Here is a 25327-nt window from a genome sequence, read left to right as displayed (position 1 = left end):
TATATATATATATATTTGCATTAAATTTGCCATCTCGTTCACCATTCTTTGTGGGTGTGACTTGTTTGCTGTGCCTTTCATGACTACAGTATTAATTATTCAACAGTGTACATTTGCACACGTTCACCATAGATCTAGCTTTGCAATTTTGCCTAAGAATGCACCAGATCAATGAGTTTGAACAATTTCCCCGAAACATGCAGACTGTCCACCCGCCAGGGTCTCACAAAATTCTATGAGAAACACTGTGTATATATACAAATATCTTCCAAAATAATTGACCCCGATTTGTAGGTGAATAATTTAGCCATTCATTGGAAGTTTTTATAGCTTGTCTCAATATCTGTCAAGTGTTTGTGTGTGACAGTTCTCTCTTTTCAGGGTAAGAAATGCCGTTTACTCCAAACGAAAAGGCATTTTGCTTGATTGAGTATGCACGGACTGAGACACTGGAGACAGTGCAGCAGGCCTTCTTCACAAATTATGCAAAGGAGGTACCGACTGCAAAACAAATAAAGACTTTGCACAATTTGAAGGGCTGCATATGCAAACCTTAATCGACAGGATGGCTATAAACATTAGCAGAGACAGTGGAGCCAGGTTCATGAAGCCTTCATGCGAAGTCTTGAAGAGTGTTAGAAGAGCAAGTGTTCCACAATCAGTTTGGCGGATTCTGAGGATACAATTGAGATTTCACCTTAAAAGTCGTAGCTTGTACAGGCCTTGAGGAAATATGATGGGCGAAAACTTAAAAAGAATTTTGGGCCAGGTCGTAGGATTTTGTATAAATTGACTGCGCCGACAGCCTTCTTTGTCAGATTGTTGCTTAAGCCGTTCCTGCGTGCCCAAGTTTCTGACTCCTGTGCCCCTGGAAGACTTCCTTTATTCCCCCAGCAGTGAGTTTTTTGGACTTTGTTTTGCGCATTTTATTCTTTCCTCCCTAAGCAGGGTTCCCTTTCCTTTACCCCCTAATAAAACAATGTTCTATGTTCCTGCGTTTGGGTCCAACTGCCATAACTTACAGAGAGGTAGTGATTAAGATAACTCACCTCTGAAATGGCCAACACGTGCACCCGACCTTTGTGTGATTTTTTTTTTCTCTGAGGTATTGTAAAAAAATAGTCTTCGTACCCCCCTTACATCTAACAAGAACTTAGAGAATTGTAACTGCACTGAAAACTGTTACCGAAGACATGCTCCAACGGGTTTGCCACGAACTTAACAAAGTTTGATAACTGCAAATTTAGGCTTTGAAAGAGTCTTAAATTTCATCTCCAAGTCTTAATTTGTATGTAACTGTATAAAAAGTAAACAAAAGTATGGAATGTGTCGTAAAATTATTTTTCCTTTTCTCCGACTTGGTCGTTCCAATTGATAAATTCAATGTGTCAGTCAAAAAAAAAATCCAGATTTCTGCGTTTTCGATAATGCATTATGTTGACACTTTGTGTACAGTCAGTCTCTAACATGGTGTCGTCGTCTGATCAACTTCTGGACGGGAAAGTCTAGATTTAGCCCATTGTGACTGAGGGATTTAAACTATAACTTGGTTCAGGCTGTACCAAGGAATGAGTAAAAGGGGTAGCCCAGCTGTCACCTGAACCCTTTGCGGCAGCGGCATCGTTTGATGCGCCGTCGTAACCGCGGTAGTTGGGCGCGGACTTCCATCACGGGGTTGCCCAGCCAACGTCTGGAACAGTCTTGGCAGGGGTGTCGGGGATAACTGGCATTCGGGCCCAGAATTCCATCATGAAATCGCTCGGCAAATGTCCTCAACCCATTGTGGCGCCACCAGACCGTTCTTGGTTGGGCCCCACACCGTCACACCCCTTTGTGCCTGCTTGCCTAAGAGGACTGGAAGCGTCTGTAAAGTTTACGGGTCCACGGACCAGGTTAGCACCGTCGGGGTTCAGTTCCACCACAAGGTCACCCCAGGGTCCCGTCTCCTCAACAACAGCGGCTCCTGAGTCGTCTCTGTACTTGGGTCTGTTCTTACCTGTCCCAGACCCCTGCACAATCTTACTCACAGCCGCCTCAGTCCCATCCTTAGTCCAGGTCTGAGGGCCAAACCTCACTCGCCAGGTATGCAATAGCTCTCCTGCTCCTTCAGTGCGAGAGGGGACTTTGAAGAATAGGTGCATGATTGCTCTTAAATCTCATTGGCTGTGGTCTTGAAAAAGTCTTAAAATTTTATTGGGAAATTCCTAGGGGAACCCTGTGCACTACACAATACAGCAACAACCAGAAGTCAAATGTTACACAATGTCCCTTTAACAAGTGACTTGAAATATTTTTTGTGGGTGAGGGAGATGTTACAATCTCTCATTGTGTTAACCATGTGAAAATGATAAAGCAAAACCATCACATCATTATTTTTAATGTGTTAACCTCACATTGTCATAAATTTTGTTACAGTCTCAAAACAAAATATAAGCATTTGTACAGTATGTAAAACAAAGCCATTTTTATTTTACACTATATACATTTCATAACGTGCACATTGCCCCGTGAAAACAAACAGGTGGGAAATGTAAAAATAAAACCATCAGAATAGAACATAAGACATTAAGTGTGTGTGTCAGTTTTCACAGCAAATACGAGTGATTTTAAAAGATAAAAGCAAAAATAAATGCATTTTTTCACAACAGGAGACGGATTACAGTGAAATGTGTCATTTGCGTTGTCAAATGTAATGTGACATCGAAAACAACCCTGCAGGGTTTGCACATGAAATAAATTTGCATTTTAACAACATTGCCACATTATGAGATTTATTTTTAAATAATTTGGAGCTAAGCCAGAAAATAAAACCTGTAAGAATTACTCCATACCAATTTTGGCAGTCAAAAAGGCACGACAATCACCAGATTTTGATTAACTTTATAACTATATTTCAGTCTCTATAAAATAAGCGCCTCCTTAGACATCAACTTTAAAAAATGACATCTCCCCATAGAAACAATTATTTTTAATACTGCAATGCATAATTTAAGTATTACATAGTTATGGGGAAATAATTTAAGAACAAGTACTTTCTAAAAGGAATTAAGTTGTGATATTCTTTATCTGCAGTTGCGTGAATATTCCCAACCGGCAGATATGAAATGCTCCGAATTCAGCTGGTCATTTCTTAACATCTAGTCAGATACAGTATAGCATTTACTGTATTTTACAGACTATAAGGCACACCTAAAACCTCAAACAATTAAATGATATTCCATTCGATAATTGCCTTGGGGAAACATAGAGTGATCTTTGAGGGTTCTCTTGTGGTTAACATGTTATTTGTACAAAAATGCTTCTTACATCTAAACCGATAAGGGGTATGACAACCTTTTCTTACTAAATGGGACATGAATGTTCAGAAAATAAGGAAACATTTTGCCAAAGTAAATATTTTCAACTTGCTTAAAAGTGATTTCTATACAAGGTGCAAATGTTCTGTGCTTGACTATTATATTACATTTCCCAAGAAACGAAATACAAAGTCGTTTTAGTGAAATATACCAAGTGGAGTCTGCACACTCCTGCCAAGGGAGACTCTTCATGCGGGGTGACATGTTTGGACACGACATCGATAAATGCTTCTTACATCTAAACCGATAAGGGGTATGACAACCTTTTTTTACTAAATGGGACATGAATGTTCAGAAAATAAGGAAACATTTTGCCAAAGTAAATATTTTCAACTTGCTTAAAAGTGATTTCTATACAAGGTGCGAATGTTCTGTGCTTGACTATTATATTACATTTCCCAAGAAACGAAATACAAAGTCGTTTTAGTGAAATATACCAAGTGGAGTCTGCACACTCCTGCCAAGGGAGACTCTTCATGCGGGGTGACATGTTTGGACACGACATCGATAACTTTTAAAGACAGCTGAACAAAAATGTCACTGAAAGGAAAATCATATTCACCAGCTAAGCTGCAAGTAGTCAATTTTGCAAGCGAAAAGCAGAAAGCAGAGATTATGGTAAGTCTGATGTAAACCACTTAGAACCGGAAGGCGGAAGCTGCGGATTGTTCCCAGTGTCAATTAATTGGATTTAAGCCATTTGGAGTGAAACTGATAATTAAAAAAAAAAACACCATGTTATTAATGCTAGACTCATCTAAAAAGTCATTAACATATTACATAGAAACTGAAATTAACAGGCATGTCAATCATTTAATGGTTGTACACTATACAAACTTATTCAGCCAGGTTTTTTCTCATTTTTTTAAGATGACATGTATGTTTTTGGTTTTATCAAATAAATTTCCCCCAAAAATGCAACTTATATATGGGGTTTCCTCCTTAATTGTGCATTTTTTGGTAGTGAGACTTATTTTCTGAAGCGTTTTATAGTCTGGAAAATACAGTACTCAAAATTAGCTACTATTCACATTAATAATGGTTGTAAGTTTAGACAAAAATAACAAATGGGAGCTTTTTTTAGCTTATATTGTTACCTTGTCAGTGGAGGCAGAAAAAAACAGCAGCATCACATTTTACAAACTTGGCCCAAGAATGGTTAAGAATTCAAGATTTGTGTATTCCAAGAAAGTTTAGAAAAGTTTTCAATCAGTACCCCAACACCCCTCCCAAATATATTTTTGTTACATTTGACTTTTGTTTGCAATGACCAGATTCATCATTAGTATTGTTTAATTCTGTGGTAAGTTACTTCTACAAGTTGTCTCCTCCCTGGAAATTGTCAAGATCAACATTGACAGCTTGCTTTAGAAAAAAGTTTGGGATCAGACTAATCTAAATTTGTCAAATTTCATTTTGATAGTGGTTTCAGTTTTAAGAATGACAAAACTGACAAATTGTAGCTCTTTAGCTAACAACACCTAGCTAAATCGCTAACCAAGAGTCAAACTGGATAATGGTTAAGCATTTAAGAACAACGTATTCCAAGAGGAGCATTTGGAAGTTTACAATATTATCCAAGGGCTACATTTCATTTAAACGGACAGTGTATAAAGATTTTTTTTAACAGGGTTCAGACACTTCCAAGGCCATTTTTTTTCTTTGTGGACTATGATGACTATAAAGCTATCTTACGGCTTTTTTGAGCTGTTTCCATCAGTGATCTACGGTCTGTTTGTGTCAATTGGCTGCTACAAACCGACATGATTCTGCTATTCTGCTTCAACAATGCACGAGCAGCTTCAATGCGTCACACCAATTTATAAATAAAGCAAGGGCTCTAAAAGTGTTGAGTAATAATTGAGTTCAATAGGGAAAACAAAAAAAAAGAAATTACTGTATTGATTACGGCAAAAGCAGAGTGCAGTCAATCGTTTAATTTTAGAGAATGCTGATCTTTTGCTTTTTGTTTTACTTCATTTTTTTCCCTGTGTTTTTCAGGGTATTTGTGTCCAAATTGGTTAAAATAAAATTGTAAATATAATTTTCATTTAGAATTTCATTTATTAATAGCACTTAAGTTATTTTTATTTGATATGTTTTCTTTTTTGCAATTACAGGGATTTTGTGTAGTTTTTCGACTTTAAATCTGCACAGTGTGTAAAAAACTAGTATTGTTTTGTATTTTCCAATTTTTTGGGGGGTAAATCTCTGAATATTTCAATTTATATTTCAAGTGTTTTTCAGGAATCCCTGCTAAACATATAAAAAGACTTATAAAATAGTTTGGTGCATGTTTTATTATTGTTGATATATCATTAAAAAAATGTAAGGAGACGTTTGGGAGCCAAGCCAAAAAAGCCAGTTTTCTAAAATAGAGCTCTCCTCCTCGGTGTGACTAGTAGGATGCGGTGACGCTTCACCTGACAATGCCATAATGGCAGGAGACACCAGAGCAGGCGTGTCGGCATCATTTTTACGCGCATCCTTTAATTTTTATTTTTGAAATGCTTGGTCTATAGAGTCAGACTGCCAAGAAACACGGCAACAATTTCAAGCATTTTCAAGTACCTCACCCAAACCAAGTTTTTGCTTGACCTTGAAAATACGACATTAAAATTCAAGCATTTGACAAAGATTTTAGGTACCCGTACGAACCCTGCTTATAGTCCACAGAATACAGTCTTTGGGACACCCTTTATATTGCTGTTATGATAAATAAAACATGAAGCAGTTAAATTGCTAGCCGAGTAAAAATAGATTAATGTCTTTAGTCATCAATTGGTGTGAATGTGTGTTTTTGTAGTTGCTGAAAAACCCACTGTCCGTTTAAGCGGCTATTACGTGATTAAAAAAAAAAAACTGTTCAAACTTTTTTCCTGAAAAACAGAGAGCTGACTTTTGTGCCTGCTCAGTTTGCAGTCAAAGATTCAGACAAAAAATGCCTTAAAATTACACTCAAGAACCCACATTGGCAAGTTGGCTTTTGCCTTCTCAGTTTGTGGTAAAACATTCACTAGTAATAATGTGGGGAAAAAAACACACGAGAATCCACACTGTCCCCCTATCTTCCTGCTTGGAAACGCTGGTCTACTAGTAATCCCAAGAGCCAAGAAGATATCCACAGGTTCGCCATCCGGGCCCTGATGCTGTGGAATGGTCTGCCCTCTGAGAGCCTTGCTAATGATGACAGGCACTACAGACACGTGTGCACACACAAATAAACGACATCACATCATCTTTCACAAAAATCTTTTTCTATGTGCAAATGTTTTTTTTTAACCCTACTAGTGGTTCTCAAAAAAAAAAAAAAAATAAAATAAACATAATAACCCTCAAGGTCGGAATTGCATAAAAAAATGGTGTGCTGATTGAACAAGTGTCCTGCGTTTCCAGAAAAGTTCCACATGGATTTCTTGTCAGAGAACAAGGAAGTTAGTTGCCTACTTCTCTTTCTGCTGTCTTGACAGTTTTGTTGTGCGGAGAGTCTACGCACGCGCCTAACTGTACAAAAGCAGTTTTAGTGTTCAATATCTGTCAAAAAAATTACTACATTTATATGTACATCAATTAAATAGACATCAGTTAAGCACTTGTGGCTGTGGTTGCAAAGGGAAGCTGGTGGAAAGTCTTCCCTTTTGTTTTTCTGCCCCCACATGAGTTCTCATCCTGCAGGCGAATAAACGTCATGCCACAATAAATAAGAGTATGTGGGCGGGGTGAAATAAAGGTAGGTGGGGTCTCTGTGCAAGATGGCCGCAGTAGTAGCACAATGAAGTATAAAGTAGTACAAGTGGTGAGGAGGTCTGACCTCCTTTGCGTGGGGGCATCATGAGAGAGATAATTTCTTACATCGTCATCTGACCTTGAACGCACCGTGAGGCATGTCCGACATTGTGAAAGGGGGGTGCAGGTGGGGGCAGCTAGTCCACTTGGCTAGGTGCTAGGCATTTGAGCACGTGTGTGATTTTCAGTAGCTGTTTTCATGGCCCGCCAGGATGTAGAGGTTGCTGTGGGCCGTCGGGTTTTCGGTGGGTCGACTCTCTAACACCACCACCCTAAAAAAAAAATCACAAAAAGTACGAGAAAACTTGAACAACAATACCACATTTGAAAAAAACAATACAATGGTACCTCCAGGAAGAAATCCAGCGCTGACCAAAACAAAGTTTTTGTTGTTGACTTTGATGACGACAATAAAGTGGCTATCTTGCTTCCAGCACATACTTTGCGCTATTATTAGCTGATCCTGTCAACGATCTACAATCTTTTTATGTCCATCGGCTGCTACGAACTGACATGAATTCTGAATCAATGTACGGGCAGATTCAATAACTCACACTTGTTTGCAAACATAGAAAATCCTCTATAGGTGTTGGGTAATCATGGAGTTGAATACAGAAGACAAAAAAAGAAAGCACTGTATGAATGAATGCAGACAAATGAGCCAAATTTAGACTTTTGGGTGATTTCTCCAAAGCACAGTGCATTTAAAGACTGCTGATCTTTTGCTCTTTGTTTTGTTTTAATTAATTTAATATGTATTTTTTTGTGTTTTTTTTCAGAGGATCTGTGTCAAAATTGTTTGATATAGTATTTCAAATAAGGCAGCACGGCGGCGCAGTGGTTAGCGCTTGTGCGGCACAGTTCATGTCTCGGGAACCTGTCGTGGGTTCAAATCCAGCTCCAGACTTCCTGTGCGGAGTTTGTATGTTCTCCCCGTGCTTGCGTGGGTTTCCTCCGGGCACTCCGGTTTCCTCCCACATTCCAAAAACATGCATTTCAGGTGAATTGGCCGGTCTAAATTGTCCCTAGGTGTGAATGAGCGAATGAGCTGTCTGTCCCTGTGTGCCCTGCGACTGGCTGGCAACCAGTTCAGGGTGTCCCCTGCCCACTGCCTGGAGATGGCTGGGATGGGCTCCAGCCCCCCCGCAACCCGAATGAGGATAAGCGGTATGGCTAATGAGAGATGAGATGAGAGTATTTCAAATAGTTAATTTTCAAATGCATTATATCATTTATTTATAGCACCAAGGAGTTCATATTTTTCATTTGAATTTTATTGCTTTGCATTTTCAGGGATTTTGTGTTGTTGTTTGACCTTAAATCTATTCAGTGAGTAAAAAGCTTAAATTGTTTTGTATTTTCCAAAACTTTTTTTGTAAATATGTAAATATTTTAGTTTATATTTCATGTGTTTTCCGGGGTCCCCTGAAAAACATAAAATTAGCTGAGCCAAAGGAACCAGTTTTCTAAAAGAGCTGTCCTTTTGGGTGCGACCAGTATGGAGTGGTGGTGACACTTATAATGACAAGCCACCAGAGCAGGCGTGGTGGCGTAATTTGCACGCACTTTTAAAAATGGTTTCTTCATTTATTGCCTGATCTTTAGAGTCAGACTGCCAAGAAACATGGCAATGGTTACAATTTCAAACATTTTCAATCACTTTACTCAAAATTCAAGAATTTCCCTCACTTTGAAAATACAATATTAAAATTCAAGCATTTTCAAGGATCTATAGGAAACCCAGTGATAATGTAATGGTGGGCTTTGCAGCCTTTTGAGACTTTTTGTCATTTGCGGGCTGTACAAATAAATGTGACTTGACTTGGTGTTTTCACTCTCATAAACAAGGATCTGCCCGCATCCTGAAAAACTTTACCCAATTCCTCTTGGACATTGCTAATTTCCAATTAAATTAAACGTTCCAGTTAGCAAGCCTCATTTGTTCCAACAGAGTCAGCGATAACTTGGCAAAGTGACGCTTAAGTTATTTGAATCTCTGGCGCTAGCGTTCCGACGGCCCGCCGGTGGGCTGCTGGACTTGTGATGAACAAATACGCATCTGTGGGATGTCACCAGTCACTAGAATAAATCACGCCACATATCATTGGGAAGTTAAACTCATTTCAATTATACTCATCGCAGAAACATAACTATCAGTCTAAAACAAAATTTCTGAAAATTATAAAGCCGAAGTAAGTCACAATTATGTCTCCTGGCTGTCTTTCAATAATTTGAATATCTGCGAAAATGGCTTTGTTACATCAAGGACAATCAAACCCTATAAAATATTTACTATAAAACAAAATAATGCAGACAGAAAAAAACCCAGCCAAAAACATTTCTGCTTCGTTGAACGTTGCTTATTGTAATCTGTTTGTTTCACTCAAAAAATACCCTTATAAACTGAAAAGACTATTTTTTTTTGCAATATGGTAATTTGCCTCCCCTTTCCATTGACAGCTTTCTCGGCCAATAGCCGGCTTTTTTTCATGGTCAACAGCCGAACGTTGCCCTGTTACGGGCCTGTTTAATAAAACGGAGGTGCAAAAGTATTCAGCCAATTGTAAACAAATTGAATGATTGAAACATTGGTTAGCCAATGAAATATCCCACATAGTTTTATGCCATTTTCAGGGGTGTATTGAAATCAGCTGAAAATGACGTGCGCAAGGTAATTTTTTTGCACCATTATGACGCGCAAGTGTGCACAAACATTGATCTGACTTCTGGAAAGAACATTCTCAAATCTTTCACATTGACGTAGAAGTTGGCAAAAGTAAAACACAAGTTTCCAAACTTTTAAGTTTAGAAAACTGGTAGTCTCCAAATGGCCACTTTTGGAAACACCTAAACCATTGGAAAAAATGTGTAAAATACAATGTTTAATTTTTTAGATTTTGATCAAATTTGACAAGGCTTCAAGCCATTGTCTCACCTGTTTTCCAAATTAGATTCCAGTGCTACACTCATCTGAAAGCAGTCCACATTCTCTGAACGGTTAAAGAACAGCATTCAATTTATTTGGGTATGTCTTGGATTGGGATTTTAGGCGACTTTTAAAGGAACGTTAATGGGTTAAACACAAGTGTTTGCATGCGTGTGAGCGATTTTGCCTACCTGTCTGATCCCAGTAGTCTAAAGATCCGCGTACTGTCAGAAATCTCCTGCGTTATCTGGGGAAAGGCACATGGGGAAGGGGGGGACCAGAGGGAGCCAAATTTCAATACATTTAAAAAATATTGATGGCTCCAAAGCAGAATGCTTGTCGATCAGTGGCAGAAGCACTGATGATGACTGATTTGTTATCAGTCCTTTAAAAGCAATTTTTAAAAGCCAATTTTCAGTAGACACGGCACGTTTTAATTTATATTTTTGGCGTGTTTCTCAGAGGTTCTGTGTCCAAACTGGTTAAAATTGAATGGCATTTTCCTTTGTATTATATAATTTGCTATTTACTGCAGAGTTAATATTTTTAAGTTATGTTTTGGATTTTTTTCAGGGATTCTGTTTTTTTGTTTTAGTTTAAATCTCTTCAGTGTGTAAAAAGCTAAATTTATTTTGTATTGTAAATTTATTTTTGTAGATAAGCTAATATTTTTATATATATATATATATATATATATATTATATATAAATATATATACACAAAAATATTTTCCCAAAATATTTTATTTAACATTACATTTGTTTTGTGTAACAAAAAACTAATTGTTATGTTATTGTATTTCATCCTGCATTTGTTGTTGCACTGAAACGCAAACATTTTAACTTTATGTGTTGTTGTGACATTTATTTTTAGAACTTTGGTGTTTGACTCTAAAGTTGCTTAGTATTAATAACTTGAAACTTTAAATCAGGTAAAAGTTTACTGTTGACAAAAACATGTTAATTAGCCAATAAACCAAATGTGACCAAAAAGCCTGCGAACGGGCACACCAAAGTTAAATTTGTCTTTGACTAGTAAACAAATTTAACGTAGTAAACAAAATTTAAGACATCTTCAAAGCTTTTCTTTGCGGTTAGGAAATTTAAGACTCACCTCGTTGGTCTTGAAACTCCGCCCCTGCATGCCATGCCTCCAGAAGGCCAGTACACTATCCTGAAGACAAACTATGAGGCAAAAATAAAATTGTATAACCAATAACCACCATGTTTAAATATCTTGATTTCAGGAGTTACGTTTTCATACCAGTGGACTCAATCTGAAAGTTAAAGGTGAGCTCGGCCGACAACTTCCTGCTGGATTTCAGTCGACCCTGGAGATTGACGATCTTGATGCACCCTGATTGAGAGAAAGTGTGAGCAGATGTTTTTCGGAAGTCATTGTAGGATTAGCGTAGGGTAACTCACTGTCAAGGCAGACAAGAATAGTGTCTCTCTCCAGCTGGGTGACGTGAATCACACATGTTTGAGGCGTGTCTGCTGGGGCAAAGAACACACATGAGGAAGGTCGACTAATTCTCGGCACCAACATTTGGGATTGTGACACATCTTGGTATCGGCATTTGTATCCATTCAATAAGTCTTGTGATTGGAAAAGTGACCGGGGCATAGCTATTAAGGCAGGAACAATAAGAGAGATATGTCCCAACACGCTTTTGTCTGTGATAGAAAAGCGATTAAGAGATAGCGTAATAAGTGTCGTCAGCTTGTTTTAGAGATGCACGTTCAGGTGAAGACTGATATGTTAGCTCATATCATAACATTAGTTTGTCAACCGGGCATGTGTGTTTGTGATTGAAAACATAAGAAGCACGCTAAATGTGGAAGTGATGGGGTCTTATCATAACATTAGTGTGTCAATCGGGCTCTAAAACAGGAGTGCCCACACTTTTCAATTCATCCACACAGTTAAAATTTCAAGCATCTACACAAACCCAGAGTATTTATTTAAAAAAAAAAAAAAAAGGTTTCTGATTTGCAGATTTTGATATTGCAGATCCTATTTGGAAAAATTCCAGCAACTTTTCTATGGTTCATAGAAAAGATGTGTGGTCGGGGTCTCACCAGTTTCGGTGAACCAGGAGGAGGTAGCGTTGGGGTTGGGGTTGACAGTTCCAAAGCGGACCACTTGGTTGAGCTCGCTCCCTTTACTGACGGCCACGCAGATGAGAGGGTAGGTCTGCTCTGGGACCACCAACATCTCAAACACCTCCAGCGGGCAAGGCAGGGGGAAGTCGATGGTCTGTTTTGGGCGGCGTAGTTTGTAAAATGTCAGAGCAAGCAATTGTAATGGAAATAGAAGGAAACTGTCAAAGTTACCTTGATGAGCATGAACTTCTGCATGGATTCCACCCACTCTAGCAGCATAACGTGGGACTGGAATGCCCCACAGAGGTACTTGTGGCCTGTATACGGGTTTCGCACTGCACTCAAAACAATGGCAATAAACATTTACACAAAATATTAAAACACTGGACGGTATTAAAAAAAACATACCAACACAACACTTTTGGCATCCTTTAGTGTCTGGAATTTTAGTTGAAACAGCAAACTTCCTGTACGTGACAAAAAAAATGCAACTGAAATATTGACTGTGTTGAATTCAGGGTCCGTACACCTTTTTCATGGCCATATTAAAGCACTTTCAGAGACAATTTCTTTAATACTTTCAGTACCATGAACAGAATAAATGTGGTGGGATTCATGTATTTTGTATATCCCAAAATGTATTTTTGATTCACATATGCAAATATTTGTTTTAATCTGAACCATACGTGTGTAAGTATTTTTGACACAAATCTCTCCCTTGGGATAAGGGTTGTGTAAAAATGCAGATAATATGTAGCTTACAATTTCAGTTGTTCAGTTCTTGCCATTACTATTTACCACTGGAAACACTACCTTAATTTTTGCATTGCCCATAATAAAAGTCTATAATTGTTATATAAATATTCGACTAATACACATTTCATAGTGCCCTGTTTAGGTGAATCATGCACCTATAATTTTAGGCGCAACCCATGGTGGGCCATGACACTTCATAGGACAATGCTGTACAAACTAATGCCATCTGCAGTTGAACACGGGGGAGATGAAATGCAATGGCAAATTGAAGCCCAAAAAAAACAGTGTCAATGTAATTTTTAAGCAGACTTTTTGAGAAACATGGAAACAATTTCAAGCATTTATAGGCAGTTCACCCAAAATGCAAGCACTTTCAAACCTTAAAACACAAGATTAAAATTTAAGTATTTTTAAAAATTAAGAACCAGTACAAAACCTGTTAATTGAATTGGAAAAGAAATGTTAACCCCATTTCTTAGTAATGGGAATGAACGCTTATTATCAGGCCAATATTTAGCATACAGATAATGTTGCAGTTATTGGCGGACTGCAAAAAAAGTGGACCTGATAATTCAGGGGTAGTAAACTAGGTAAGGCTTTTGCATCCGGTCCGCTAAACAAGAATGTCAAAAATATAATTTTATGCATGAAGTACCCAGATGAAAATTAATTGAATTTGTGCCAGACTAGTCCAATGGATGCATGGATGGATAAATGGATCTTAAGCTTGAGCTCAGCCAGGCCCAAGCCCGGCCTGAAATTCGTGCCGGGCCTAAAATGTCAATCATTATGTTCTGGTTCGGGCCGGGCTTCTCTTTGGCTGCCTTTTGTTTTTAATAATGCACCTTCTTTGTTTATTTCTGTTGGTGGAGAATCTGCACGATAGATTCCGTGTATGCATGTTTAAGATGGCCAAAATCACCCCTTCTCCTCCCGAGTCCTCATAAAAAAAATAAAAATTGAGTTTGCTTCAGTCTTGGTCACTCAAATCAAAGGAATTTATCGGGCTGGGGTTCGGGTTGGGCTAGATTTTGTAGGCCAAATCTTACCTCTAGTCAGTATGTCCCTGTCCTTTCAAGTATAATTTTTACAAAACTTTTTATTGAGACCTTATAGGCCACAAAAATAATTTGGAATTTCTTGTACTAAAAAAACCCCCCTAAAAACTAAATATTACGCTTATGTGCAAAAGTTCTAATATGATTTTTGTCTCATCCACTAAAAAAAAAACCCAGCGTGCCCTGTGTAAAATCTTAAGTATAAATCCTAAGTATTATTATAACATCACAATTTACTTTTCATCATTTTAAGCAGTCCCAAACTCACTGTAATTTTAAGTTATTGCTGTAATTCATTAAAACTTTTTTGTGTTATATTGAAACTGCTCCCTCTGGGGCTCATTTAAGGATTATTCTATCCACCGTATGACCATGTCGAAAATGACAAAACAACCGTCTAATAGTTTATATTGGAATGAAAACTTACATGAATTAAAATTAAAACATTACTTTAAATCAAAAGCCAATTTTTAAATCTGAATGAAGCGCTAATGATTGCATATTTATGCAATATTATTATGCATGTATTCTTATTGAAAATGCTTAATGTTGCATATTATTTCTGTCACCTGGCCAATTTACCTGGGTATCATCTTATCAGGCAGCTTGTGTGTAGGAATGGCTACTGGTAACTTCTGCAGTTGTCTGGCTTGGTCAAAAAGTCCCGGGAGGCCATGAGAGTACAGCTGAGAGGCTTTCCCTTGTAGGACACAATTTAACACATATTTGATTTCTCTCTGCAAATCTAATGATTTGACTGGATGCATTGTAGAAAATGTGAAGCTACTAACCAGATACTGACAGAAGATTGTTGTTCATGACGTACAACCACGTGCACCGGCGAGGGAAGAGCTATAAAGATTGGTTGTTGTAAATGCATCTCGTGAAGTTCAAAATTAAAAACCAAAACACTCCCCCGAAAGGAAATGCTTCACTTACTTGTTCCATTGTGGTCTCATGCAGCTCATTAAGGTTCAGCGTGTAAATTCCCTCTTCAGCGCCAAATATCAAATATTGATCTGAAAAGACAAAAATGACAAGTTAGACAAACTAACGGGGTGATTTGGGTACTGCGCAGGGCGAAGAGCTGACTCTTTCAAGTAGTTGTCAACACAGCCCAAAAAATCATTGGCTGCTTTCTGCCTAGTCTCGAGGATGTTGCCAACTTGCGATACCGCAGCACAGCCATCAACATTATAAAGCCCCGATCGCCTTGACCTGTTTCCCTTAGGCAGGTGCTACAGGTCCCATACAACAAGGACTAAATGGTTCAGACTGTTTCATTTCCAGGACCATCACCACCCTAAAGAAGTGTGCAAAAACAGTTAAATATTCAGTATACAGTGCATCCGGAAAGTATTCACAGCGCTTCACTTTTTCCACATTTTGTTATGTTATAGCCTCATTCCAAATTGTATTAATTTAATCCCTTATCTCAAAATTCTACACAAAATACTCCATTATGACAATGGGAAAAAGTTTTTTTTTTTTTTTTTTTTTTTTTTTTAACTTTTTTTGAATTTATTAAAAATAGAAAACTAAGAAATCACATTTACATAAGTATTCACAGCCTTTGCCATGAAGCTCAAAATTGACCTCAGGTGCATGTTTTTTTCCACTTATCATCCTTGAGATCTTTCTACAGCTTAATTGGAGTCCATCTGCAGTAAATTCAGTTGATTGGACATGATTTGGAAAGGCACACACTTGTCTATATAAAGTCCCACAGTTGAGTGTGCATGTCAGAGCACAAACACCAAGCATGAAGTCAAAAGAACTGTCTGTAGACCTGCGAGACAGGATTGTCTTGAGGCACAAATCTGGGGAAGGATACAGAAAATCTTCTGCTGCTTTGAAGGTCCCAATGAGCACAGTGGCCTCCATTATTTGTAAATGGAAGACATTTGGAACCACCAGGACTCTTCCTAGAGCTGGCCGGCCTTCTAAACTGAGCGATCGGGGGAAAAAGGGCCTTAGTCAGAGAGGTGATCAAGAACCCGATGGTCACGCTGTCAAAACTCCAGCGTTCCTCTGTGGAGAGAAGAGAGCCTTCCAGAAGGACAACCATCTCTGCAGCAATCCACCAATAGGGCCTGTATGGTAGAGTGGCCAGACGAAAGCCACTCCTTAGTAAAAGGAACATGGAAGCCCGTCTGGAATTTGCCAAAAAGCACCTGAATGACTCTCAGACCATGAGAAACAAAATTCTCTGGTCTGATGAGACAAAGATTGAACCTCTTTGGTGTGAATGCCAGGCGCCATGTTTGGAGGAAACCAGGCACCGCTCATTACCAGGCCAATACCATTCCTACAGTGAAGCATGGTGGTGGCAGCATCATGCTGTGGGGATGTTTCTCAGCAGCAGGAACTGGCAGACTAGTCAGGATAGAAGGAAAAATGAATGCAGCAATATATAGTGATATCCTGGATGAAAACCTGCTCCAGAGCGCTCTTGACCTCAGGCTGGGGCGAAGGTTCATTTTTCAGCAGGACAACGACCCATAGCACACAGCCAAGATCTCAAAAGACTGGCTTCAGAACCACTCTGTGATGTCCTGGACTGGTCCAGACTTGAATCCGATCGAATATCTCTAGAGAGATCTGAAAATGGCTGTGCACAAACGTCTCCCATCCAACCTGATTGAGCTTGAGACTTATGCAAAGAAGAATGGGCAAAAGTGCCTAAAGATAGGTGTGCTAAACTTGTGGGATCATATTCAAAAAGACTTGAGGCTGTATTTGCTGCCAAAGGTGGATCAACAAAGTATTAAGCAAAGGCTGGGAATACTTATGTAAATGTGATTTCTTGGTTTTCTTATTTTTAATAAATTCAAAAAAAGTAAAAAAAAACAACAACTTTTTCACATCTTCATAATGGAGTATTTTGCGTAGAATTTTGAGATGAGAGATAAAATTAATACAATTTGGAATGAGGCTGTAACATAACAAAATGTGGAAAAAGTGAAGCGCTGTGAATACTTTCCAGATGCACTGTACATCTTGCTAGTTGCATCAAATAATGGTTACTCATATCTTATTTATTGACTTATTTGGGAAATAATGTTATTGCATAACTTTTAATGAACTATCGTTACAATGCACTATTTTTCATTACAACTTAGGCCAGTCTCCTAGGACTACTTTGTAAATATTATTACCAATTTATCCTGACATTCTTTTATCTTATTTTTCTCTTATAAGTCTTTATTACGTGTTTAACCTAAAGTGCCATGTCTTATCTTGCTGCAACAAATGTGCGACATGTAAAGTTTGGGTGGCTGACGTGTGGGAGTGATTTATTGGTGACTAATACTGAATAAAACAAGCATAAAAAAGTATAAAGTTGATTTGTGGATAAATCGTTTTTCTAACAAATTCAAAAGTTGCAATACATTGTTTCACAACATTGATATCAAACACAATTTTTTAGCATAACAATCTCCAAGGCTGATGAGACTAACTACAGAAAAAAAGTAGAGATTCTGACCTCGTGGTGCAGACAACCTCCTGCTAAATGTCACCAAGACCAAGAAAGTCACTGTCAACTTCCAGAGGCCAAACCTGCCACCCCCCACTGACCATCGACATCACTGTTATAGAGAGAGTGATCAGCACCAGTTCCTGGGCGTGCACATCAGGTAAGAACTCTCCTGGAATACCAACACTACATTACCAACCCAGAATGCACAACAGCGCACCTACTCAAGTTAGTTAGTGGTAAAGAAATTTAGAGGCCTTTGCTCCCGCACTTGTAGACTCACCAAGTTTCATCCACCAAGCAGTGAAACTACTGAACTCTCTCCACACACAGTAAAAAAAAGATGCCTCACAACTCCGTATTGACTTGCACACACCTGCTCATTGTATTTATATTTTATCTAATTCATTCTTTTGGCATTTTGTACCTTTATTTATAATACTGCCACTATTGCTGCTGCTTGAAACAATTTACTGTATGTCATGTCTTATATGTACTTTGAGTATTATCTTAGATCAGGACGGTTTTGTGCATCTGCACTTTATTCTCATCAATATTTGCAAATGGGAAGTCTCAAACGAAATTTTAGTTGCTTGTATGTTGAGAACATCTGATGAATTGACATATAAATTGTCTTTGACTTTTGACTTCAATAAAGCCACCAATCGATCAATCTGTATGGGTTTGGAGTGCAATGCAATACCATCTTCTTTTTGATTACAATATTTTTCAGATTATAAATCGCAGTTTATATAACAATTTTGCGTTGTAGCGACTGAAATTATAAACACGTTATTACATCATTTCATATATAATTTTCTCAATAAACCGTAAGAGGGTCCTTTAGGCCTGTGTTGATAAATTAAAAATTGTGTTGTAGTTTTGGGGTTAGATTTTATCAAATAAAAAGTGTGATTTATATATGTTTTTTCCTCCTTAATTATGCATTTACTGGCTGGTGCAATTTATAATTAAGAAAACTTCGGTAAATATTAACTAACAGTTACCTCTTGTGTCAGGGTTGATCCATGAAGTGGCACAGTGGATTTTGAGGGGGCAGCCGTTGAAAACTTTGGAGAAACATGCACCCATCTACAAACACAGAAAAACATGGAGTATGGAATATTAGAAAAATAATGAATAAAAAAAAAATGTAAAAACCCTTATCTGCTGTATAAGTTCAAAGAGACACTTACATGGACTTTGGGCGTAGGTGGGAGCCCATTACTACTTGGCATCTACAACACAAACACACAAAAAGTGGGTAAAGCACATTTTTAAATGTAAAAAAATGAAGAGTACAAGTTTGTATAAGGTATTAATTTAAATCTCAGATTACCTTATTTTCCGGACTAGAAGGCACACCTATAAACCCCAATTTGGCCAGAAATTTGAAAATGTGCCTTATAACCTAAAGCGTCTTATGTACAGCAGAATACGGAGGATAAGATTGGCAATCAACAAAGTAATTATACAGGGTTGTACACTTGTTTTTTGGACAAATTCAAACACTTTCAAGGCCAATTTTTCCAAGAATTATAAAAGAATAAATGCAGCACCGTTCAAGAGAATGTTTTTTTTGTTGACATTGATGACTAAAATAAAGTTACTATCTTGCTGCTAGCACATACTTTTTTGAGCTGCTCCTATCTCTGATCTTAGATCTTTTTGTGTCAATGGGCTGCTATAAACTGATATAAAGTCTGACATTCTGCTTCAACAATAAGTGCACAGCTTGATTACGCCACTTGTTTACAAACATGGAAAGGTATCTCTAAGTGTTGGGTAATAGTTGAGTTTAATACGGAAGTATTGTATGTAAAAAAAAGTAGAAAAAAACTGCCAAATTTGGACTAATTGAAATTATATCGATTGTTCCGAAGCAGCGTACATTCAAATTCTCAATCCTTGAGACTGCTGATCTTTTGCTTTTTGTTATGCTTCTTTTAATTCATATTTTTTGCATGTTTTTTTCAGAAAGATCTGTGTCTAAATTGGTTAAAATAGAATTCTGAATAGTTATTTTTTTTGCATAGTATTATTTATAGCACGATAGACTTACATTTTTTAATTATAATGTTTGTTTTACATTTTCAGAGATTTTGTGTTGTTGTTCGACTTGAAATCTGTTCAGTGTAAAAAGCGAAAATGGTTTCGTATTTTACAATTTTTTTGTAGATCTGTGACTATTTTAATTCATATTTCATGTGTATTTAAGGGATTCCCTGAAAAACATGTGTAATTACTAATTACTAAATAACGGTGCATGTTGTTGTATTATTATTGACAACATATCATGGGAAAAAACGGCAAAAAAAAAAACAGAGCCCTTTGGGGGCGAAACAGCTGGCTCTTCTCAAGTTACCTGAGCCAAAAGAGGCGGTTTTCTAAACAGAGCTGACCTCTTGGGTGCGACCAGTAGGGGGTGGTGACGCTTCACATGACAATGCCATAATGACAGAAAGCAGGCGTCATTTTTATGGACTTTATTTTTTATTTTTCTTCATTTATTGCATGCTCTATAGAGTCAGAATGCCAAGAAACATGGTCAAGAAATTTCAAGCGCTTCAACAAAATTCAAGCATTTTCCAGATATTAAAAACACAACATTAAAATTCAAGCATTTTCAAGAATTAAAATCACCCATATGAACCTTGTAGGTATGTGTTACATACAAGGTTTTATGGTATACAGTGTGACCTCGGTTATCGCGGTTAATGGGGACCAAAACCACCCGCGATAAGTGAAATCCGCTAAGTAGCGGCGCACCTTAAAAATAAATATATATATATATATATATTTTTTTTTTATTTTTTTTAATTATAATTTTTTTTTTAGACCCGGTTAACGGGGACCAAAACCACCAGCGAAAAGTGAAAATCTGCGAAGTAGCAACGCCCCTTCAAAAATGCTTAAAAAAAAAACAAAAACAAAAAAAAGGAAAATTTTTTATTTTATTTTATTATTATTATTTTTTAGACCTGCGAAGCTCTGAACCCGCAAACATGGAACCACGAAGTAGCGACACCCCTTCAAAAATGCTTACATTAAAAACAAATAAAATATATAAATAAATATAATATATATATTATTTTATTTCATTATTATTATTTTTCAGGCCCGCGAAGCTCTGAATCTGCGAACGTCGAATCGCGAAGTAGTGAGCGAGGTCCCACTGTACTACCGTATTCGTCCAATAATTGAATGATTTGTTAACATCGCTAGACAAAATTGCAAAACGTTGTATGAAACAGGAATTGAATCAGAGTCATGGCAGTGAGAGCGCCGACACTATCGCTTTTACCACTAGACCATTAATGTTACGGGTGACATACGATAAAGCTTTTAACTTAACTGTTTTTTTACAGTATTTTTACTAAATGTGCCAGAATCAAAGATTTGCATAGTGCATTCTGATTAAACTGTTAAAGTCTCTCCACTTTTTTACCAACAAGTGTTTGACAATGGAGGAAACAGAAAGTCTTTCAAGAAAATACTATCCAAGCTCTACGTACGTATACATATTAAAACGCAAACTTATTGACACAAAGGTGAATAATTTGAGAGACTATTAAAACTGTCAGAATGCAGAACAAAATGGATTAGAAAATTTGCATTTCTGGCATAATAAAATAAGCTCTTATGTAGGGATGTCAAACACAGTTTGGCTCAGGATCCTTCCGTTCTCAAGCAGGCTGGATCAGTAACATAACATCAACTTATTATTTTGTGCTTATCATAGTGTATCAGTATAATGTTCTAATTTTCAGCCTACTTTAGAAGCCTACCCTACATATTATAATGATGGATGACAGGGGATATTTTCTAAGCACAACATATTTATTCACTAAGAATGAAAAATGTTTTTTATGTTTGGCATTCGATGTGTTTAACTGATTTTTTTTAACAGTTGAGTGAATGCACTTGCAGACCTGAACCAACTCACTACACTATACAAACTCAAGTGGGAGCTATGAAACAAATATAAATTTTGCCTTCATTGACATACTGGTTTAAAATAACAGACATACTGGTTTAAAAAAACTAAGTTTTAACAGTGCATGGGCAATAAGATTAGGCTGAGCCTAATGAAGCTAAGAGTGTATAATTCACCGCCACTCTAGCGGTCTAGGACCAGCTTCTTTGTTTGACATACCCAGAAATGTATGGCAAGCCGGATTGAATCATCCAAAGTATGTTTGACATGCCTGTTCAATGCCTTTACATTTGTCATATGTTCTGCCTGGTCTAGTTGTGAAGTGCCGGCACTCTCACAGACACTACACGGTTTTGAATGCTGTTCTGAACGATTTGTGGAATGCGAACATTTTTTGTCTCCTTTGAAATATAAGAGTCTGAAGTTTTGTCCCAAACTTAACTTAATTACTGCAGGTGCTACAAACATTGAGTAATCTGAGTTGGAACACACAGAAATAGGTTTTTATTTTCTCCTGAATTCTTTTTTTGTTAAATAAAATGCCTGCAGATGAGTGTAGCATGGGTATCTTAGCTGGAAAAGAGGTGAGACAATGGCTTGAAGCCTTACCTGGTACCTTGTCAAAAATGATCACAATCTAAAACCTAAAAATTGTATTTTACACATTTTTCTAACAGTAGGTCTAGGCATTTCCAAAAGTGGCCATTTGGAGATGGATCCGTTCACAGCCCTTAAAACATTGCATTTGTGTATTTGACTTTGGCCAATTTTTAGACCAGTGGTGTCAAACTCATTTTAACTCGAGGGCCACACGATAGAACAATCATTCTTTCGGAGGCCGGACTAGTAGATTAGAGAGAAAGAAAAAGAGAGGGAAAGAAATAAGAGAAAGAGGAAGCTGAAAAGAGAGAGGATGGGACAAAGAAAGAGAGAGGAAAGAGAGAGTGAGAGAGAATGTGAGAAACAAAAGAGATAAAAAAATAGTGAGAGAGGGGGGAAAAGAGAGTGAAGGAAATCCAAAGAAAAATAATAAGAGAGAAAGAGAGGAGAGAAAAGAGAAAGAGGAGAGAAAGAAAGGGAGAAGAAGAGAAGGGAAAAACAAATGAGAGAGAGAGAAAAGGAAAAAGGAAGAGAGCAAAATAAGATAAAAAGACACAGAGAGAAAGAGACAGAGAGGGTGAAAGAGAGATAGAGATAAAAGGAGAGAGAGAGAGAGAGAGAGAGAGAGAAAAGGAGAGGAGAGGGAAAAGGAGAGGAGAGAGAGAGAGACAGAGACAGACAGAGTACATGTACAGCGTTGGTGAGAGGCACCTGGCTTTGGCAACATCACATGGACATATTTCAACTCAAGGCTCATTTTTCTCTTGCGCTTCCCTCAGCGTTGCCTCGCGGGCCGGATACAATCCCTGATCTGCCCCGTCGGCCGCCTGTTTGACACCCGTGTTTTAGACATTGTGAACGAGTGGTAAATATTTGACTTCTCTTTCCAGGGGCCAATCAATGATTGCGCACACTTGCGCATCATAACGGCGCGTAAAAATGAATCACGGATTGCCTTGGGCAAATTTTTTCTGCTATCATTTGAATACACCGCTGGAAAATGGCATTAAATTATGTTTGACATTTCATTGGCTGACCAATGCTTCAAATCATTAGAATCAGTTTCTACTGGCTGAATATGTTCTGACCTACAGGGGAGATCTCACGTTTATCAAACATGTCTGTAAAGGGTAATGCGAGCTGTGGATTGTGGGAAAAAGCCTGCAATTGGCCAAGAGTGGTGTCATTTGAAAAGTCAAAGGCTCATGACCATATTGGGAATCATTTTACCGATCTGTTCATTTTTAAAAGGGAATTTTGAAGTGAAACTATTAGATTACAAGAAGAAGATCTGTACATTCAAGGAAACTGTGCGGGTCAGATGTATCGACATTTCGTTCTGTATACACGTGTACTAGAATGACAATAAAGTAGATCTGAATCTCTGAATCTGATATTTTGAATCCCAAGAGTTTTCCAACGATATGTGGCATGACATATTTCAGTGACTGGTGACATCTGACAGACACTTATTTGTTTATCAAAAGTCCAGCGGCCCGTTGAGGGGTTACTGAATACCGTAAGTGTATGAAAAGCTAAGTGTATAAAGAGCCCATTGGTTATATCCAAATACACAAAGTGGCTCTTACTGCAGTCTCCTAAATTAAAAATATATGAAGGAAGACTATTTTGGGGAGATGCGCCTTATAGTCCAGAAAAAAGGTATGTTCTATGAGACACATAATCTGGTTTGACAAACTTACCGGAACATCCTTCTTGTCCTTCCGTACAGGAACACTAGGTGGCATAGTGGACTGCTGCCTGTCGGCAGGACTGCCGCGCTCGCCATTGTGTGAGAGGTTCACGCCATTCCCTGCAGATATACAACTCAGTCAGTTTAGGAAAAGCTGAAAGAACTTATGTATCATTGGAAGCACGGCACTGACGACAGAGAGCAAAAACATCTACTAAAAGGCAGGTGAGGAACGCTGGCATGGAGTGATGGAGAGAGGGAGGGAAAATGGGAGCAGACTCGCATGATAAATTTAGCCATGACTTAATCTACTCATTTTTGCCTCTTCATTCTCATTACAAAGTAGGGATTGATTAAATTGGGTTTTTTAGGGCCGAAACGATAATTAGAGAATAACCGATATTTTAAGCCAATGTTCATTTGCTGGAAAAGCTTAAAAATTGGCTAAAGACATTTTTAATAATGCAAAACGACAAACAATATTTGTTATAAATTCAAATAAAACCTGAAACCTTTTACAATAAATAAGTAGAATCTCAACACAACTAACATGACTATTCTTTCACTTAAACCAGAAATTAACAGTGCAGGAAATAAGCAACTTGGATTAAAGTACAAAACTTGAATAGCTCCCTGAAACTGTTTCAACAGCCTAAATAAATAAAATACAATACAACCAACATAATTTAAAACAAAAAGTGCAACGGAATTTCGACGGAGATCACAAATTGAAAACTGTGGGCACTCCTGTTTCAGAGCGAACTATTATTTAAATACATATATATATATATATATATATATATACATATACATACACATATATATATACACATACACATATATATATATATATATATATATATATACACATACACATATATATATATATATATATATATATATACATATACATACACATATATATATATATATATATATATATATATATATAAAAGGGCATTATATATATATATATATATATATATATAAGAGCTCATCACTTCCCCTTTAGCGTGCTATTTATGCTCTTTCAATCATATACAGACACGCTTGATTGATGAGTTAATGTCATGATAAGAGCTAATCTATCAGTCTTCACCTAAACGTGCTGCCCTAAAACGAGTTGACTACACTTTCTATGCTATCTCGATTACAAAGTGGCCTTTCTATCACGGACGCAGGCATGTCAGGACAATTTGCTGAGCTGCGGCACTTTCCAGTTTTAGCGGTTCCTAAGGAGTGGGGTGGACAGCAGGAAACAGGAGGAGGGAAGGGGAGGAGGAGCAAAGAGAGTGTCGGCTGCATGAGACTTAATCTGCCCGTCAAATAAATAAAAATGCAGATACTGATATGTGTAATATACCCCTTAATCCAGACCTGAGCACTCCGGTCCTGGAGGGCCGTATGTTCTGCATGGTTTTTGAGGTTTCTCTGATCCAATACAGGTGATTCCAATCACCAGTATTGTTAACGAGCACTTGCTAGCTTGCTAACGAGGTTATAATTTGTATCACCTGAGTTAAAGAAGAGCAAACTTCAAAATCTGGCAGGACGTATGGCCCTCCAGGAACGGAGTGCCCAGGTCTGCCTTAATCGGTCGACCTCTATTACACAGGCTCCTAGGAGGCTGTT

At 37.7% G+C, this 25327-nt stretch overlaps 1 protein-coding gene across 5 annotated transcripts in view; it reads right to left on the bottom strand.

Moving 5' to 3' along the window:
- Positions 1-2361: 2361 nt before the first annotated feature.
- The window catches only part of map4k3b (mitogen-activated protein kinase kinase kinase kinase 3b), a 99291-nt gene continuing 76325 nt past the window's right edge, over positions 2362-25327 (bottom strand). For all 5 annotated transcript variants that reach the window (XM_088351692.1, XM_088351696.1, XM_088351694.1 and 2 more), the window contains 14 exons: positions 23706-23815; positions 18662-18703; positions 18473-18557; positions 14927-15006; positions 14779-14839; positions 14570-14687; positions 12582-12640; positions 12405-12508; positions 12150-12327; positions 11493-11561; positions 11332-11424; positions 11182-11252; positions 10260-10315; positions 2362-7414 (listed from right to left, as the gene is read on the bottom strand). In XM_088351692.1, coding sequence (XP_088207818.1) covers positions 7327-7414; positions 10260-10315; positions 11182-11252; positions 11332-11424; positions 11493-11561; positions 12150-12327; positions 12405-12508; positions 12582-12640; positions 14570-14687; positions 14779-14839; positions 14927-15006; positions 18473-18557; positions 18662-18703; positions 23706-23815 — 1214 coding nt within the window. In that variant the 3' untranslated portion in view covers positions 2362-7326. The remainder of the gene's footprint in view (positions 7415-10259; positions 10316-11181; positions 11253-11331; positions 11425-11492; positions 11562-12149; positions 12328-12404; positions 12509-12581; positions 12641-14569; positions 14688-14778; positions 14840-14926; positions 15007-18472; positions 18558-18661; positions 18704-23705; positions 23816-25327) is intronic.

The sequence above is a fragment of the Urocampus carinirostris genome, chromosome 13 (genome assembly GCF_059441175.1).
Source record: "Urocampus carinirostris isolate Australia breed hairy pipefish chromosome 13, RoL_Ucar_1.0, whole genome shotgun sequence".
NCBI classification, from domain to species: domain Eukaryota; kingdom Metazoa; phylum Chordata; class Actinopteri; order Syngnathiformes; family Syngnathidae; genus Urocampus; species Urocampus carinirostris.
Note: the sequence above shows the minus strand (reverse complement) of the source record. Positions and strands in the feature narration are given on the sequence as shown.